The following is a 17213-nucleotide window of genomic DNA, read 5'->3' as shown; positions in this document are numbered from 1 at the left end:
ATTCATCTTGCCACCTGAAAGGCAGTAACAGCTCAGGGCTAGGTCATTACTTATAGGTTATGCAAATTTATTTGTACAAACTAGGCTAGTGAGGAGCTATCCATTTTTTCTCAGTACTGGTAAGTCTACTACACCATCTGTTGGGTTAATGAACGTCTAATACCCCAACCCAAAGAGCGACATTAGTGGAGATGACCTACATCACCAGTGCTGATCCAAAGGATGTGCCAAGAATATGAAAGGGATGGAGGTGAGGGCTGCTGGTCGTGCAAGGAAGGGGATTCTGCAGGGAACTTCGGAATGGGCTGGGCAGCAGTGAAACAGCTCCTCCTGTGAGAGACACAGCGGGGAATTCCAGCCAGGGCTGCCTCTCATAGGTGGGAGGCAGGCAGGCAGCCAGGAAACTGGAGCTCCCTGGGTCAGGGAGAGACACCTGCGGGGCAGGAAATGGGACTGAAGGGACAGCGGCCCTTGTTTGCAGAGCCTGGAGTTGGAAGCTGAGGGTAAATCAAATTCTTGGGGAGTTTCGAGTTCTGTCCACTTCTAGGGAAAGCAGTTCCTTCGATGACTGAGGAATTTCTGCAGAATTTGTGAGTGAATTCTGGTTGCCTCTGTGGCTATATCCTGTGGATAAAAGCTGGTGTTGGTGAAGAGGAAGGATGTCTGAAACCTAAGGTGTCAGCAGTCACATCCGTCCTGTCTCCTCTCTACCCCGCCACTCCAAGATTAAATCCCACCCGCCTCCCAGGTCCCAGCAGAAATGCTCATCCTTCAAGAATCATTTTGAAATTCCTGCCCCAGCCCCACCCCAGCCCCACCCCAGCCCTTGCATGTGGGGGTGGCAGCTTCCTCTGATATACTTCAGTGGTGTACCTGCCAGTCTCTGATGGGTTAACCAATGATATATGTTATTTCTGCTTCAGGTAGAAGAGTCTCTTAAAGGCAGAATTTATTTATTTTTATCCCTTAAAGTGTCATGCATGCATTAGATTTCGGCCAATACTAAATGTGTTAAATGTTCAATGGTTCTCTCCATTTCCTCCCAATCTGGGTTACTTCTAACCACAAGATGTTCAAATCTAGTCTTACGGGCAGAACCCAGAAACGTGATTTTCTTTGCATACTTCAAAAGAATATTAATCACATCTTTTTTTAATTATGTACTCCAGAGCACTGCGATATTAAACCATGGGAAACTGAATTTTTGTACGAGGAAGCAGCCGGGCACGGGCGGTGGGGGGCAGCGGCTGAGTGGATTGTTAACTGGTTGCTTGTTTTCCAGGTTTTGATTACTACTTTGGGATCCCATATAGCCATGACATGGGCTGTACTGACACCCCGGGCTACAACCACCCTCCCTGCCCAGCGTGTCCACCAGGGGGTGGCCCACTGAGGTAAATCTATCCAAGGCCTTGGCCATGGGCTCCAGGGCGGGCGCAGGGTGAGACTGTGGTCTCTCGAGAGGAGGTGGGAGGTGCAGATGAGGGACAGTTAAGACAGAGGGTATAGTAGGGGCCACCGGGGGTGACTGTGTGTGCATTATTTGTACACCGAGGCAATGGCGAGAGCTGGGCATTTTTTCCTGTTGGAATTTTCAGGGTTCTTGATTTGTTCAGCACAGGCTAGGGGAGACCATGTCCTGCCCAGGTGGGGCCTGGGCACACAGGCGGGGCTTCTTTCCTCATCTGACTCCTGGCTTTGCTCTAGGATCCCTTCCCTGGCCCAGACACTGAACACAGAAGGGAGTGAAAGAGAGAGAGGGGGGACATTACGGTGCCCCTCGTGACCCCCTCCCACCTCCTAGACAAGAATGACATCATTCTGACATTGGAATGCCTTGCAGGCACCAAATAAGATGCTTTAAAAACATATTCTGTGAGCTGAGAGAATGCTCATTTAACAGCAAACGGGAGAGCAGGGACCGAGTCTTTGGTGGGTTCCTCCATGCCGTGTCCGTATCTTCAGAGCATTATTCAGAGAGACTCCAAGGAAAGGTGCTGACCAAGGTTCACTCCAGTTGTGGGGTAGGGGGTTCCATTTTCTCCTCACTGTATTCCTGCAGAGAGCTTGCAGTGGAATTATCATTAGAAAAAGGCAACCAGGTTTATGCAGCTAATAAACCAGCACGGGTCCTGCGCCTGATTCTAAGGCCACAGGTGTGTGAGCTGCAGGGGGAAACGCGAGTCTGCCGTGGTGCGCTAAGAGCTCATCGTTAATGTAAGAGCCGCCGCGTATGGCTTGATAGTACCAAGTTCGAAAGCATAGGCAACAACTGTAAAGACAGTAAGATTCACTATGACGCCCATTCCGGGTGACTATTATCTTCTTTTAAAGCCCTGTAATGTCTCCAATGTTTTGGTTTTATTCTTTACTGTTTTGTTCAATTTTATTATAACTGATGTTATAGGCAATTCTTTTTAAGATAGCAAGAGGCAGTATGGTAACCATTGTTGATCACCTAGTATTTTGTTGTTACATTATCTGTTATGTTCATCCTTCTGATTTGACTGACTCTGTCCTGGTATGACCGTCCTGTCTGGTATGTCACATTTGGTTTTACTCTCTTCAAAAAAAAGTAATAAGAACTGTGGGAGTAATAAAACCCAAAATGTGTAATTGTCATTGTACAAAAGAAAGGAAAAGAAAGTGCTCTAAAGAATATAACCGCATATATATTTAAGTGTATAAGATAGATCACCATATTACTGAGTTTTGCTGGATCATTGAACAAAACTGTTTGCAGTCTCACTGTTTGAAAGTCCACTTTATATGCTTTAATTTTGTAACTTGAACAACTATTTCTAAGATAACAATATGTAATCTATTAACTAGTGATTTCCTACTGTTTATTTTTTCTGAAATTCTGTATAACTTGTACCCTATTTCTGTTTTTTTTTTTTTTCTTTTTCTCCTTAATAAAAAAAAAGACATCTGCCAGAACCTAAGCATCCTGTCCCAGGGAGGTGACTTCATCACGGCCAGATCTTTGCCTTTGTTGGCTCACTAACTGCAGCCCTGCTCCCACTGTGCTGCTCAGTGAGCAGGATGGTTGAAGGGATTTGCATGATCCAAGTGTGAGGTTTCTGTGTGGGTGAGAATACGCAGTGTTCAATGCACTGTTGTCTCCCAGCAGCAGACCAGGTATTATGCTTTATATCTAAAATGGCTCTCAAGTGTCTTGTGAGTTTGAAAGTTGATTGATTTCTATACACACTGTCCTCATTAGTGAATTCATTTACGGGTGAATTCAGTATCTGAATGTGCAGCTTGGATGTCAGGACCTGTCTGAGATGGTCCCTAAAAGCAAAAATGTATTCTTGTTTGCACACCTCTCGTACTTCCCTCCATCCAGCCTGCATGCCTTGAGTACCTTTTCTTCCACCATGCCCCTTTCCCATTACATTTCTACCATGGATCTAACAGATCACAAACTGAAATTGAGTCAGTGAAAACTTCTCCTCTAAATTGTAGGCATTTAGTATTTTATTTTGCTAACAGGGAAGTGACTAAACCACCCAATTATGCTAACTTTGTTAAAAGTTTAGATTCAGGATCTCAAACATTCTGAGTTTGATTGTCATGTCTGTAAATTCCAAAGTTCCCAAACACTTCTCCATAATCCTAGAGTTTTTACAAATTGCATGAAAATTGAAAGAAATGTTCAGTATTTCCTGGAATGAGAGTCAATGTTAGAAATGTGGTCAAGCATACTTCAAGTACTATATTATATCCAGAAGATTATAATAAAGAAAGATAAATGGTAAGATTTTTGTGGTTCAGAATGGCAAAAAAAGGACAGGAAGTTATCTAGGTAAAGAGGAAAAGATACTTTCATCTTAATGCTATAAAGCACAATTTTGGGCTGACTATGAAACCCAAACTCCGAATCTCCTAGAAGTAGGGCATCCACAGGTGATCTGTAAGTGGGTAAAAAGACAGAGAAGCACCATCTTTCACATAACTGCTATAGTTCATGGATAATTTGTAGATCTTATTTTTAAAATAACTTACTAGCTAAATGTGGTGGACCATGTCTGTAATTCCAGCAGTTGGACTGAGGCAGTAGGAATGTTGGAGGTTCAAGTTCAGCCTGGCCTACACAGTGAGTTCAAGGCCAATCTGAACTACAAAGTGAGACCCTTTCTCAAAACAAATTAAGTGCTGAATGAGGTAGGAATGAATAATGGATAAAAGCGATATTGTAACTGGGGCAAACACCAAGTGTAGGGCTATAAGCATGTCAATAACCGGGAATAAAATTGTGTTCTGTGCAGGGAGGCACAAAGTAGATTACATACAATGTGGGAAAACGAGATATTGATGGGTGTCAAAATCAGCTCTTGAACTTGTGGTTTTCCTCTGAAAGTGTTATTAGTTTGAATTAAAGGATGAATTCTATGCAGACTCAGTTTGAATATGGCTTAAGTTTTTAGTTTTGGAAGAAATAAAGAAATTTACATGAAGTTATATAAATTTTTTGTTACTGCTAAGTTCACCTAATCATTGTTGAGCCATAATTGGAAATTTTGTTTCTCTGTTAGCTTAAAAATTGATTGGCCAACATTATTTAGGTGTAATTGGAAGGATATTGCACAGTTATAGAAACTATTACAAGCTATTTGTTGTAATAGTAGAGATTTGGCCCAGGATCTTCACTCTGAGGAATATCCAGGCCTTTTACAGTTTTAGTTATCATTATTTTGAATTTTGATTCTTTGTCTCACTATCCTGAGCTTGAAGCTCTTATCCTCTTGCTTAAGCCTCCCCGAGTGATGTGATCATGGGTGTGGATCACCAAGCACAATTATATACCATGATCATAACATCACCAATTATTTGTTTTTATAGCAAAATATAATTTACCCAGTGTGAATTATGGATGCCCTTTTGAAAAAAAAAATCCTTGAACTTTCTTCCCCTAGATAACTATCTGTGCATTTGAGATTAATCATGTGTATAGTATAATTTTTTAATAGAGGAGAGAAAAGACTACCATAATTTTGGGGCTGGGGATTTAGCTCAGCGGCATACGCGCCTGCCTTGCAAGCAGACAGTCATGAGTTCGATCCCTGGTACCGATAAAAAGGAAAAAGACAAAAAAAAAAAAAAAATTTTGCATATGGATAAATTCTTACATTCCAGGCACTCTCCACACCTGTGTGAAGCAGGCATGTACCTGATTTACCAGTAAGAACATTTACTGTGCCCAGGTGACACCAGAGCTGCCGACAGATAGGAATCCAGATTCCAGTCTCCACACTTGTTTGTCAAAGTGTGGTCATTGGGCCAGCATAGTGGCAATGGCTGACATGTCATTAGAAATGCAGAACTTTAGACCCCATCCTAGATCTGCATTTTAACAAAGACGCTCAGACGATGTGTGTGTATATTAGTTTGAGAAGCAAGGCTTCAATCTTGCTGTCCTTCTTCTCGACTGTGGCCTTGAGGGCACACCTGTAACATACCTGGCTATATCAGGGTGCGATATATGTCAGGGTCCCCCTCCCCACCATTTTTTGGCTGTAGGGATTGAAAACAGTTCCTTTTACACATGTTAAAGTCAACTCAAATAAAAGCTTGGTGTGGTGGTACACGCCTGTAATCTCAGCACTTGGGAGGCTGAGGCAGGAGGATTCCTATGAGTTCAAGGCCAGCCTGAACTACATAGTGAGACTCTGTCTCAGAAAAAAGAAAATCAAATCAAATAAAACAAGGTTGGCTTGAGGATGAGTGATGGAGAGACTAAATGATGGTAGAGTAGCAGTGAGATCATTAAAAGCTGAAATTTCAACACAAATGTGAATTTAGTGTTGTGACGATCAGCATGGTGATGACATTTTTTCTTTTTCTAAAAATGTCATTCTTGGCAATTATTTACCCAGTCAGATCTTATCTCATAAGCATCTGTAATGGGATGCGAGTGTGTGTAGGTGTAACAGGGAATTTCAAATTCTTCACAATCCTTTCTCGGTACTGAGAGGACACTTTGTCCTAATGGCTTTGTTAGGCCATCCATGAGGTGCCATCAACAAATAAGGTGGATACTTAAAAAACGGTTACTGTAAATGACATCCTCTCAAAATGTTCCCACCTGGAACACAGTTACCATTCTTGCCGCTTTCTGAAGCCATTGTGGAAGTTCTTTCTTGCAACTTTTGTTGGGCTTTCATTGCTGCCTCGTGTGCTGAATCAGCTCAAAATCTTACCTTTAGTGGTCATTTTGACGTTGGGGAAGAGTCAGCAGTTGCCAGATGCAGTGAATGAGGCAGGTGAGGATCGCGGGAAGGTTCCCACGAGCCTACCTTTCTGTGGGAAGCCACCCTGGAGGAGCATGCACGGTCGTTTCTTTTTATCATACCTCACAATGCATGAAAGAGGACTTCAGACAGCCTCGGAAAGCGGCAGGCATACTGGGATAAGTATGTTTAATGTGAAGGTGCATGTTCTAGGGGGAACTAAATGGCGGCGTGTCTTTAACTGTAATGGGTACTTTGCACTGAAAAGCTGGCCGTTTGTTTCAGTCACACCTGTGTAATACTGTCTGCCTGGAAGACACCCTGTGACCTGGCCCTCTCTTCAACAGTCTCACGTTGTCACTTAGTCCTCTGCAGTGGCCAGAGCAGGAAGTTTGAGTTTACTAAACTGCTCTGTGCTGAGCAGTGTGCAAAACTATGTGAGCTTCTTTTGTCCTCTGGATACCTCAGAAGGGTGCGGGCAACCCTGGAACCCTCGAACCCTGCAGAAGGGAAGCTCAAGTTTGAGAGTTTATCACTCCTGTAAGATCATGGTAGTTACTCCGCCCTGTAGATGGGAAGCCATGTATCAGATTCAGTCAATCTTAAGACCCATGACTGAATTTGATTTTTCTAGGATTTGTTTAGACTTGACATTCATTTTTTCTCCTTAATCTCCAAAGTCTTCACACATGGATCAAAATTAAAATTTACCCAGGCTGTATTATACATTTCATCCTATTGTCAGGCGCTGTATAACCCACAGTCCTGATTGTGAACTTGGGAAAGAACCAAGTGTTGCCAACCTTACCTAGAGGTCGTCAAGCAGGCAGACAACAGGGGGAAGGCCAGCCAAGGGACCAAGACTAGCCTTGAAAGAAGCCAGCTCATTCATACCTCAGTGTATCTCCCCGCAGAATGGGAGCAGTGATAACGTCCCTAGCTCGTGAGAGTCTTAGTGAGCTAGAAAGCTTGTCCAAGGGTAACAGACATCTATTCAAAACGGGAAATATCCTCTATTGGTTTCACACTTGGAAGACATGACTGGCGAATCCTTTGGAGTCAGAGTGTTAAAGGTTTTACATTACATACATAATGCACTGCTGCATTAAAGCCTCTTATTCTATACCATGACTATATGGGTTTTGGACATAACACGCCACTCTCTGTGATTTTATGCAGGAAACATGAGAGGGCCTGTTACATGGATGTGGCCCTTCCCCTCTATGAGAACCTCCACATTGTGGAGCAGCCCGTGAACCTGAGCAGCCTTGCACAGAAGTATGCCGAGAAAGCCGCCCAGTTCATCCAACAGGCGAGGTAAGGCGACCCTGCTCCTTCCCACCGTCTACCTACTCTAGCCTCAGCCCTGTCCAGATCAAAAAGGAGTTTGGTTGCTCAACAGAGAACAATGCGTGCATATTTCCTGCAAATAAAACTGGAGACCCCCCCCCCCCCAGTCCTTGAATAGAAGTTCCCCAGGTATGTTCCAACATCCCCAGGAGCTTACGACATCCTGCCTTGATTGTGCCTCAGAGTCATACTCAGTCGGTCTTCTCCTACTGCAACCTGAGCTCCTTAGTGTCTATTATATTGGGACACTCAAGGCATTTGTTGAATTTACTAGTTGGCAGGGTGTATTAGTTTCTTATTGCTGCTATAACAAATAAGCACTGAGTTAGTGGCTAAAACATTCTCCTGCAGATCTGGAGGGCAGATGTCCAAAATGAGCTTTAGGAGGCTAAAAACAAGATGTTGGCAGGATTTTTTTTTTCTCTAGAGTCTCCAATACAGCATTGTTTCTTGTCTTTTCCATTTTCTGGTGGTTGTTGGGATTCCTTGGCTTATGGCCACACCAGTCTAACTTCGCTTCCTGTGTTCCCTTGCCATTTCCGTATCTGTGGTAAAATTCTCCTCAGGTGCTAATGTCTTTGTTGTGTTCTTCCTCCTCCTCCTCTTCCTCCTCTTCCTCTTTTTCCCAGGCTGCTGGCCTCAAACTGGCAATGCTTCTGCCTCAATCTCCCAAACAACTGGGATTACTGGTGTGTACTGCGGTGTTTGGTTTCCCTTTGTGTCTTTCTTTTAAAGATACCTGTAATTGTGTTTAGGGTCAATCAGAATAATTCAAGATAATTTCCCTACCACAGTGTCCTTAACATAATTATTCCTATATAGTTTCATTTGTTGCACAAACAAATATTGCCAGATTCCAGTAACTAGGGTTTTTTTTTTTTTTGGATGGGGGGTACCGGGGATTGAACTCATGACCTCGCACCTGCCAGGCAGGCGCTTATGCTGCTCAGCTAAATTCCCAGCCCCTGTAACTAGGTATTTTTGAGGGTCATTATTCAGCTGGCTGCCTCTACCACATACCCCCTTTATCACATAAGGGCTTCAAATTCCAGCATCTACAGGGCAAAATAGGTAATCTTAAAGAGAGAAGCAGGCTGAGCGTGCGGTATTAAGAGGTGGTGAGACCTTCAGTGAACTTGTAAACGCACCCTCCATCTCAAACGGAGCAGCTGCTACCTAGCACCAGCTACTGATTTGTTCTTGTTGGGGATGTGAGCCTGGAATGTCAGACATTTCCACATTCCAAGAGAGACAGGATACCTGGCTCTTTCTTATGTGTGACCCCCTGATCTTTAAAAGTTAAGAAATTGCTAATTAAAAATAACAAAATGCAAAAAACCTCATCCACGTCGCCATGTGTCTCTAACAAGTCCTGCATGTGTGAGAGTCACTGCTTCACAACCTGTGTCAGGTCAGAAGGACCCAGTGCATGCTCATCTGATCCTTCTCCCAAGATCACAAGCTCCCCAAAAGCAACGAAATGGTTTTTATTTGGTCCACAGCCTTAGCCTACATGAGCAAGAACAATTGTACTGCACTGTACCACCGTCTACTCGTGCAGAATTAAGAATGGATTCCACCTGGGGATAAGTGATCCGATGGGCTCCTTGGGTGGGCAAGAATCCCTCTCTCCTTGCTTAACTAAGCTGTACTTTTGTAAAGAGTCCAGCCAGGAAGACAGGAAGGAGTGTAGGAAATCCAGTTAGCATGTGTTCTTGATAATAAAACTGCTACCTAAATTCTTAATCTCAGAGGCGGCCCCCAAGGGCTTTTGAGATTGCATCTGAATAGTTCCTAAGGAGTTTTTTGAGAAGCACTGTGGGTCGATTTTTCTCAGATTTAGATATAAAAAGAACAAAACTTTTTCTTCCATCTAGTGGACTGAATGTCCCCTAGCTTTGAACTTCGAGGTGATTTCAGGCCTCTGTGTCCCATGGCAGGAGGATGCTTTGTGGCTGGAGGTGACAGTCTCCTCCTGCTTTCTCAGTGCCTCAGACAGCACAGGCTTCTGAGGACTGCATGATGCCTGCTCTGCAAGGGATCTAGTGTGTGGATGTCCACTAGTTAGTGAATCAGCTGAGACAAATCAACATTCTACCCAGCAAATGAAAACAGCAAAGAGATAACTTTGTTAAATGAACTTGCACCGATCCTGTTGGCTTTTGACTTGACAGAGCATGGTATTCAGAGTATCCATCTCTTCTGGAATGGATGACGGTTCACCCATGACTTTCCGAGCTTCAGCAGAAAGGGCCCCATCTGTTCTGACTTCCTCTTCTAGGCCCTGCTGCAACTATGAACCCCGGAGTCTTGGACCTGTGTTGCCAAGACTTCCAGGTCCTCCTGGAACATGGCCTCTGCTCTTCCTTGGCAAGAAAGTCTATCCAAGACTCTCTGGAGCATTTTTTTGTGGTCTTTGCTTGAGTTTGAACCTTTAATCTAGCTACGGTGCTAAAAGTGAATCCTGATGTAGCAGTGCTGATGGCTTTTGCGCTGAGCATAACATTTGATCAAGTATTTTTGGCAGTGGAAAACCAGGGATGTGCTGTGCAGAGAGCAGTGTGCCCAGGTGCTGGAAGGTGGACCAGGGTCAGGGTCTGGGAAGATTATGCAGAGGAAGAGTCTTGAAGGTCAGGAAGACGGAACTAGAGGAGACCCCAGTGGGGAAGGCCGTGGACACAAGCCTGGTGTGTTTGGTCCAACGCTGGGGGCTGCAGTAACCGCCAGCAGATTTCTAAATAAAGAGCTGTCAGTCTCTTTTGGTTCTAGATGCTGGGGATGGGGACTGTTTCAGCATCAATTCTAGAGACCTCAGGGGGCTACCCCTAGATACTTGTCTGTCTCTGGTCAGGCATCTGGGAGAAACCTTTCTTGAAAGGAGGGTGCCCCTTGCCTGCATTTCTGAGATGTTTTTCCAGGACGCGGCTGACCCTGAAACGTCAGCACGTCTGTACCTTGCCTCATCTGCTCTCTGCTGGCATGTTCCTTCTTGCATCTTATTTGTTTGTTTGTTTCCTTCTGCTCACCGCTCTGGTTTTGACATGCAAATAATGTGTTCCCTTTAGAAATTTACAAGAATGGAGATAAGAAAACAATAACAACAAAAATCCCCACCACCCTGAATTCCACACCTCAAGACAACTCCTTTCAATGTATCTGCAAGTGTTCCTCCAGTCCCATACTCTGCTTGTGCATAAACATATTTCACCCAACTTTATTAAGATATAATTGAAGTGGACATATTTTAAAAAAATAAGGGAGCGGGGCATGGTGGTGTAGTCTCAGCGCTCGGGAGGCTGAGGTAGGAGGACCCCTGGGAGTTCAAAGCCAGCCTGGACTACCAAGGCCAGCCTGGATTGCAAAGCAAGACTCTGTCTCAAAAAGCAAAACAAAATAAACCAAAAATAAGTAGCAGTGCTGTCTTATAATCAGCACTTTTCACCCCCCAAACACAAAGTCTCCCCAACTCTGTTTTGCATTCAGCACAAGCACCTGAAATGATGAGTGCCTCGGGGCACAGATGTCCCCAGGGGACAGGTGGGTACATAGTGTCATCTTTATGAATCCTAGCCTGGCATCAGGGTGCAGGGAATGAGCATATCTTTGGGTACTATTCATCTTTATTACTGCTAGCATGTATTATTCCTAATTATTAATAAAAAGATACCACTTATTAAATGCCCACTACTCTCAACTTTGGGGTAAGGTTGTCCCATTTCGCAGATGGTGGAGGTTAAGTTAATTACCCATGGTTACACAGCCATCCAGAGAACATCCTGGGATTTTCAGGCTGCTCTCCCAAGCCTGTGCTCCTCATCTGTGCCCTCTGCCATCTCTCATCATCACCTGTGTCTTCAAGACTCTGCTCATGTGACATGGGCAATGGTGGGACTTTGGAAGATGGGCATGGGAGATGGGGCTCAGGATGGGCATGGGAGGTGGGGCTCAGGATGAGCACTGGGACCATTCCTAGACTGTGTGCCATGGTGATTTGTGAGCTAGTGAATGTTTAATGCACAACTGCCTGAGAAAACAACCCCATCTGGCGCATTTGCCAGTTTCAGTGGGGTAAATCTCAGCGAGCCTGACCTCAAGCATCCCACGAGATGTGGAGCTGAAGAGAGGAGCCGCAGTGTAGCTTTCTAGGGCATGGTTTCGAAAGCCGCACATGCACGTGCATGCACACACAATTTACCACTTTAACAGTCTTATTTTTGTTCATTTATTCATTTTGTGAGGCTGGGGATTGAACCGGGGCCTTCACACTGAGCCACAACTCCAGCTCTGTTTTATTTTGCCTTGTGAGACAGGGTCTGGCAAAGTCACTGAGTTGCTCAGGCTGGGCTGCTTCAGCTTCCCAGAGTGCAGAGATTAAAGGTTTGCACCACCAGATCTGGCTGATCTTAACCATTTTTTAGGGTAAAATTCTATGGTATTAAGTACATTCCAAGAGTGTGCAACCTGCACTTCTGCTTCCCTGCAGAACGTTTTTAGCTTCGCTCACTAGAACTTTGTACCTATGTAACGCCTCATTTCTCTTTTCCACTTCCTAGCTATCTGCTTTGCTTTGCTTTGCCCTCCCTTCCCTTCCCTTCCCTTCCTTCCCTTCCCTTCCCTTCTTTCCCTTCCCTTCCCTTCCCTTTTTCTTCCCTCTCCTCTCCTTTGATTTCTTTTTACTCATCTTTTCTCTTTACTCCTCCTCCTCTCCCCTAATTAAAAGCAATCGTTCTCTTTCCTTGGAAAGTCCTAAGCTCAGCGCTGCAGGGGTCCCAGCCTGGCAGGGAAGATGAGTGCTCCCTTAGTCTTTGGGCTGGGGGACTCTGATCTCACTCTGCTGCTTTTAGTGTCTGAGTTTAATGACCCCAGAACCTCATATGAGTAGAGTCCTATTATTTGTCATTTGGTGACTAGAGTTAGCATAACGTCCTCAGAGTTATCTATACTCTAGCATGGGAGGCACAGATGTGAAAATTTAACTTGACTTAGTTTTTGCTAATTTACTACAAGCAGCTCCATGACCCTTGGACAGCACAGCTCTACAAATATGGTGCGGAACCTGTGAGTTAATATGGAGAAGGCACAGGACCCTGTCTTGGGACTAGCGCCCTCTTTTTTGTTTGTTTTAACTAGCCCGTGTTTGCCATACGTAACAATCATTCACCATGTAGAATTTGTAATGTGTCCCAATTCTTTTTTCCCGTTTGCCCCCGTGAACTCTTCTTCCCCTCCCCATTTACGAAAGCTTCCTTTCCCTGTTTCCCTTCGTTTCTCTTTTTAAAAATCCCTTTTCTATTTCTTTCATTCTCCCTCCCCACTGCTTTGTTCCCTTTCCCATTCAAACATGTTCTTCCTGCTTCCCAAGACCTACACTCTGCCTTGCTCCTTGTTTTACTGTCCTGGGTTTTATCCCTGCAGAGAGGATGCAGACAAGCACCACCCTATTAGTGGCTCCGGGAGCAGGGCTCTCTGGCATACCTTGCTGCTGAGCTGAGGCACAGGGTGGTGAACCAGGGGAGCCAAAGGGAAAGTGGGAACCCTGTGTGAGCTGGTGTCCAGGGCCAGCTTCTGTGGCCACTCTGTGTGTGAGGTGACTTGCTTCCTCATTCTGGGTCCTCTAGAAGACCCCATCCCATGTGTGGCCATTGAGAAGAGGCATCCACCTGGATCCCTGCAGCTGCTCTCATCAGGCAATGGCGTGGGGGGACAGAGAGCTTTCCGAGCGGTACCAGTGTCCATGGAGAATTTGCTTAGAGGCCACCCCAGCTCTCTCCAAGCTTTTTATTTTGCATTTTTCCACAGAGTCAGGATTAGTATGGAAGTGGTCAGATGCCTAGACCTCTAACAGAGCCTTGATCTCAATTTCCCCTGGTGGTCATGTGTCCTTGGGATTTCCTGTGGTCAGCTGAGCCATCCACTCATCTCCTAGGACAGATGCTATGGTCTGGATGCCTCCACTGCAGTGCAGCGGCCAAGAACAAGGGCTTTGCTCTTGCCAGATCTGAGCTAAGATTCAGGCTGTCACTTGCTAGTTGTATAACATGGAACAAGTCCTTTAATTCCCACAAGTTGTTAGTTCATTGTCTAAAAAAAATAGACTTTGGGGCTTATTAGGATGAATTTAGGCAGCATGAGTCCCCTATAATAAGTTCTCAGTAAATATTAAAAGACAGTATTATTATCATATTCTCATTTTTAACTAGCTGACCAGATGATTTCCACATTTCCTTAGAAGGTTGTAGGTAAACAGATCCTTCGTGAGCCTCTGGGCAGACCCTTTGGGGGAATTTTCCTGAAGTCATGGAGCAGCCCAGGGGCACTGGACCAGCTGGGTCAGCCTCCCGCAATGACCACCTAGCTCTCTCACTTTTCAGTGCCAGTAGAAGACCCTTCCTACTCTACATAGCCCTGGCCCACATGCACGTGCCCATATCTGCGACCCAGCCGTTGGCAAACCCACAAGGCCAAAGGCCATATCAAGCAGGTCTCCGGGAGATGGACAGTCTGGTGGGTGAGATCAAGGACACAGTTGACCGCACAGCGAAAGAACACACATTCTTCTGGTTTACAGGTGAGGAAATAAAAGCTACATTGACTAGCTCCACTAATGGATAATCCTGCACATGCCCCATGAAGAGCACAGCCTGACCCAGTGACCTTCTATATGGAATGGGGGCTGGCTTTGAACTCTTGGCCTTGAATGCTCAGTGTGTGTCTATTGCGTGCTCTGAGGCTGAGCCCTGGAACAGTTTACACTGACAGAGCACGCACCTGGCTGGCCCCATGCATGATTCAGGCTCTGTGGATATTGCTTTTACTCACTAGTAAATTACTCTGACCTTGTGAGTTTGTGTGTTTCTTGTGCAATTCTGGGGTTTTCTCTTCAGTCTTCCTGCTCCCAAAGACATCCATTGCCATTGGTTGCCAGGGCTAGGGCTCAGTGGCCCTAGTAATTGAACAAGTGATTCCTTTAAGGGGCCCACATAGGGACTGTGTGTGTCTCAGGTCCCTGTCTGGAACAAGGGAAGTAGTTAAAAATTGAAGTAGTTCAAAAACTGATTTTGAATCAAGTTGAGACCTGGATTTGAATCCATATTCTACTATTGGGAGAGTTCCATTAATCCCCAATCCTTTAAAAGTTGAACTTCTAGAAGAATCTACTTCATAGCATGTTGCAAGATTATGAGATGCATGAGGTATATAATAGATGCTCAGTGTATAGCTACTGGGTTGATGATTATGACAATGGTAATGTGATTGCTGAAGCTATATAAAGAAGGTAAAGGGTTATAAGGGTAGAGGTTCAGGATGGGGCCAATTGGAGCAGGGGAAGCACTCCTCTATGAGCCTCGTAGAGTCAGACTCATGTCAAGGGAACTTCACAGCTAGGACTTGTGTTCACCTTTACAAATATTTCTTACAATTCCCTGCCATGCACAGCGACATGGGATTAGAAAGGAGGAGTTGGTGAAAGAATCCTCCAGCCTGGTGACAATTACATGTTTTGTTTTCTTTCCCCCTGATTTCTAGGAGACAATGGCCCATGGGCTCAGAAGTGTGAGCTGGCAGGCAGCATGGGTCCTTTCACTGGATCGTGGCAGACCCGTCAAGGTAGAGGCCTCACCTGGGGTTGGCAATCCCACTTTCAGGCCCTGAGTCCTGGCTGGGTCATGGGATTTGCGTCCAAGAGGGCTAACACACATCCTAGGCTTTAGGGCATCAGTGTGAGACAGGCACCCAGTGGCTCACCAAACACTAGCTCTCAGCTCTCTTGGGGAGGAAGAAACAAGTTGGGAGGGAAAGAAAGTGGACTATCTCTTTTATCCTTTTTTCTGAGGACTCTCCCTGGGACTACCCTTCACCTAGATGAGTCAACCCGCAAACCTTCCAGTGAATATGCTATGCTTTGCTTTTTATCCTGCTACCCTTGCTGTCTGTCTCCTCCCTCTCCTCCTTTCCCCATCCCTTCCTTTTATCTTTCCCTTTTCATTTCTCTTTCCATCAGACTAGGTTTCCTCTGTCACCCAGCTTGCTGTTGAGGGATGGCCCCCAGCTGTACCCAGATGGGAAGAGACATTGCCTTTCATTATAGTCTGGCAGGCTATTTGTAATTACCAAGAAACAGAATCTTTTGTTCCCCAGGAGGAAAAGCTGATCATTTTTTCTTTTCAACTCCAGTCTGGTATCCCTTGAATCAGATCCCTTGAGAACTTTATAAGTGAGAGGCTGAAAGACTGTGGCCATGCCTTGTGTCTGGAAATTTGAGTCAGGATTCAGGAGAACTGGACCTTTCTACTACCTTCCAGGGCACTGAACCACTCTATTGCATGGGGTACTGGTGTTTGCTTCTCTATTTATATTGATTCCTGTGTTTCCTTCAAGTTCAACAATTCTATGTCCAATTTAGGATCAGCATTCAGTTCTGATGCCTAGAGATGTGGGTCAGAAGATGCTGGGGAGGATGGAGGTGAATAGGGCTGTGTCTGATACCTGCATAGCTGGGAAGAATGCTGTGTAGCTGGGAGTGCTTTGCTGCATGAGCTGGGTATGATTTCCTCTTTCCCTTCCTGGGACACTGTTGGGTCAGCCTGTCATCTTCAGTGCTCATTTACAAAGCCCGGAAGACTCAAGAGTCAGAGTCCTCCAGGGTTAACAGTTCAAAGGTGTGAGGACCAAGGAAATGGGGATCAAGGGCTGTAAGTGACGTCTTCATGGGAAACTCTCATTCCATAGAATGAGTCTGCTGATCTCTTATCAGAGGACCTACCTTCTTTGTCTCTTTAGTTCTGGGATATGGACTGTGGCTCCATTCTTCAAAGAGAAAACTTCATGTAGTAAGAAATTCATACACTACTTGGCAACTTGTATCTCATTTGCTTCTTTGCTCTTACAAGTATTTGTTGAAACCCTGTTATTTCTGTTCTTCTATACTTGTCAGATTTCCCAGCACAGGGCCATAGTACTGAGCACTCTCAATTTAAAAAGCTCATGATTTTTGGCTCGCAGATTTCGTGCATGGCACGAAGCTTAAGGCAGGAATATCATGGTGGAGGGTGTGGTAGAGCTAAGCTGCTTAGTTCATGGCACCCAAGAATCGAAGCATGGGAGCAGTACCAGAGGGGAAAGGGTGAAAGGACAGATAGAGAACCCAAGGTCACTCCTCCAAAACCTACACAGACACACCCAGAAGTGTGCTCTACCAACCCCCTGAGTATCTCTCAAGCCAGTCAAGCTGACACAATCAAATTTAAGTGTCACATCTCACCCCTTTTCAATTTAATACTCAAACTCATCTCCTTAAGTGATAATTGTCTTGGTGACTTTTTGTTGTTGTTGTTGTTGCTGAGACAAAATATTTGATGCCCAAAATAAAGGAAGGAAAGATTTATTTAGCTTACAGTTTTTGGAGGTTGCAGTCCAAGGTAGGGTGGCTCCAGGGCAGGGTGGTGTGGCTAAGGGGCAACTGTTCATGGTGTCCACAAGTGACAAGAGTAAAAGGGCAAAAAGGGAAAGGCATGCTTCCCTTCCTCCCTTATATTGTATGCCAGCTACCTACCCCTGGCTGCAGTCAGCACTTACACCGCCAATCCCAGTACTAGACAACAAACCAATCACAAACGCTACACTCAG

At 45.1% G+C, this 17213-nt stretch overlaps 1 protein-coding gene across 10 annotated transcripts in view; it reads left to right on the top strand.

The window, feature by feature from the left end:
• The window catches only part of Arsg (arylsulfatase G), a 148704-nt gene that overhangs the window by 69888 nt on the left and 61603 nt on the right, over positions 1-17213 (top strand). For all 10 annotated transcript variants that reach the window (XM_063241953.1, XM_063241954.1, XM_063241947.1 and 7 more), the window contains exons 5-8: positions 1283-1394; positions 7416-7553; positions 13958-14154; positions 15114-15194. In XM_063241953.1, the coding sequence (XP_063098023.1) occupies positions 1283-1394; positions 7416-7553; positions 13958-14154; positions 15114-15194 (528 nt within the window). The remainder of the gene's footprint in view (positions 1-1282; positions 1395-7415; positions 7554-13957; positions 14155-15113; positions 15195-17213) is intronic.

Source organism: Cavia porcellus, unplaced genomic scaffold (genome assembly GCF_034190915.1).
Source record: "Cavia porcellus strain 051 isolate PalLab524CR breed Dunkin Hartley unplaced genomic scaffold, mCavPor4.1 scaffold_32, whole genome shotgun sequence".
Taxonomy (NCBI): domain Eukaryota; kingdom Metazoa; phylum Chordata; class Mammalia; order Rodentia; family Caviidae; genus Cavia; species Cavia porcellus.
This window is presented reverse-complemented; position numbering and strand designations above follow the sequence as displayed.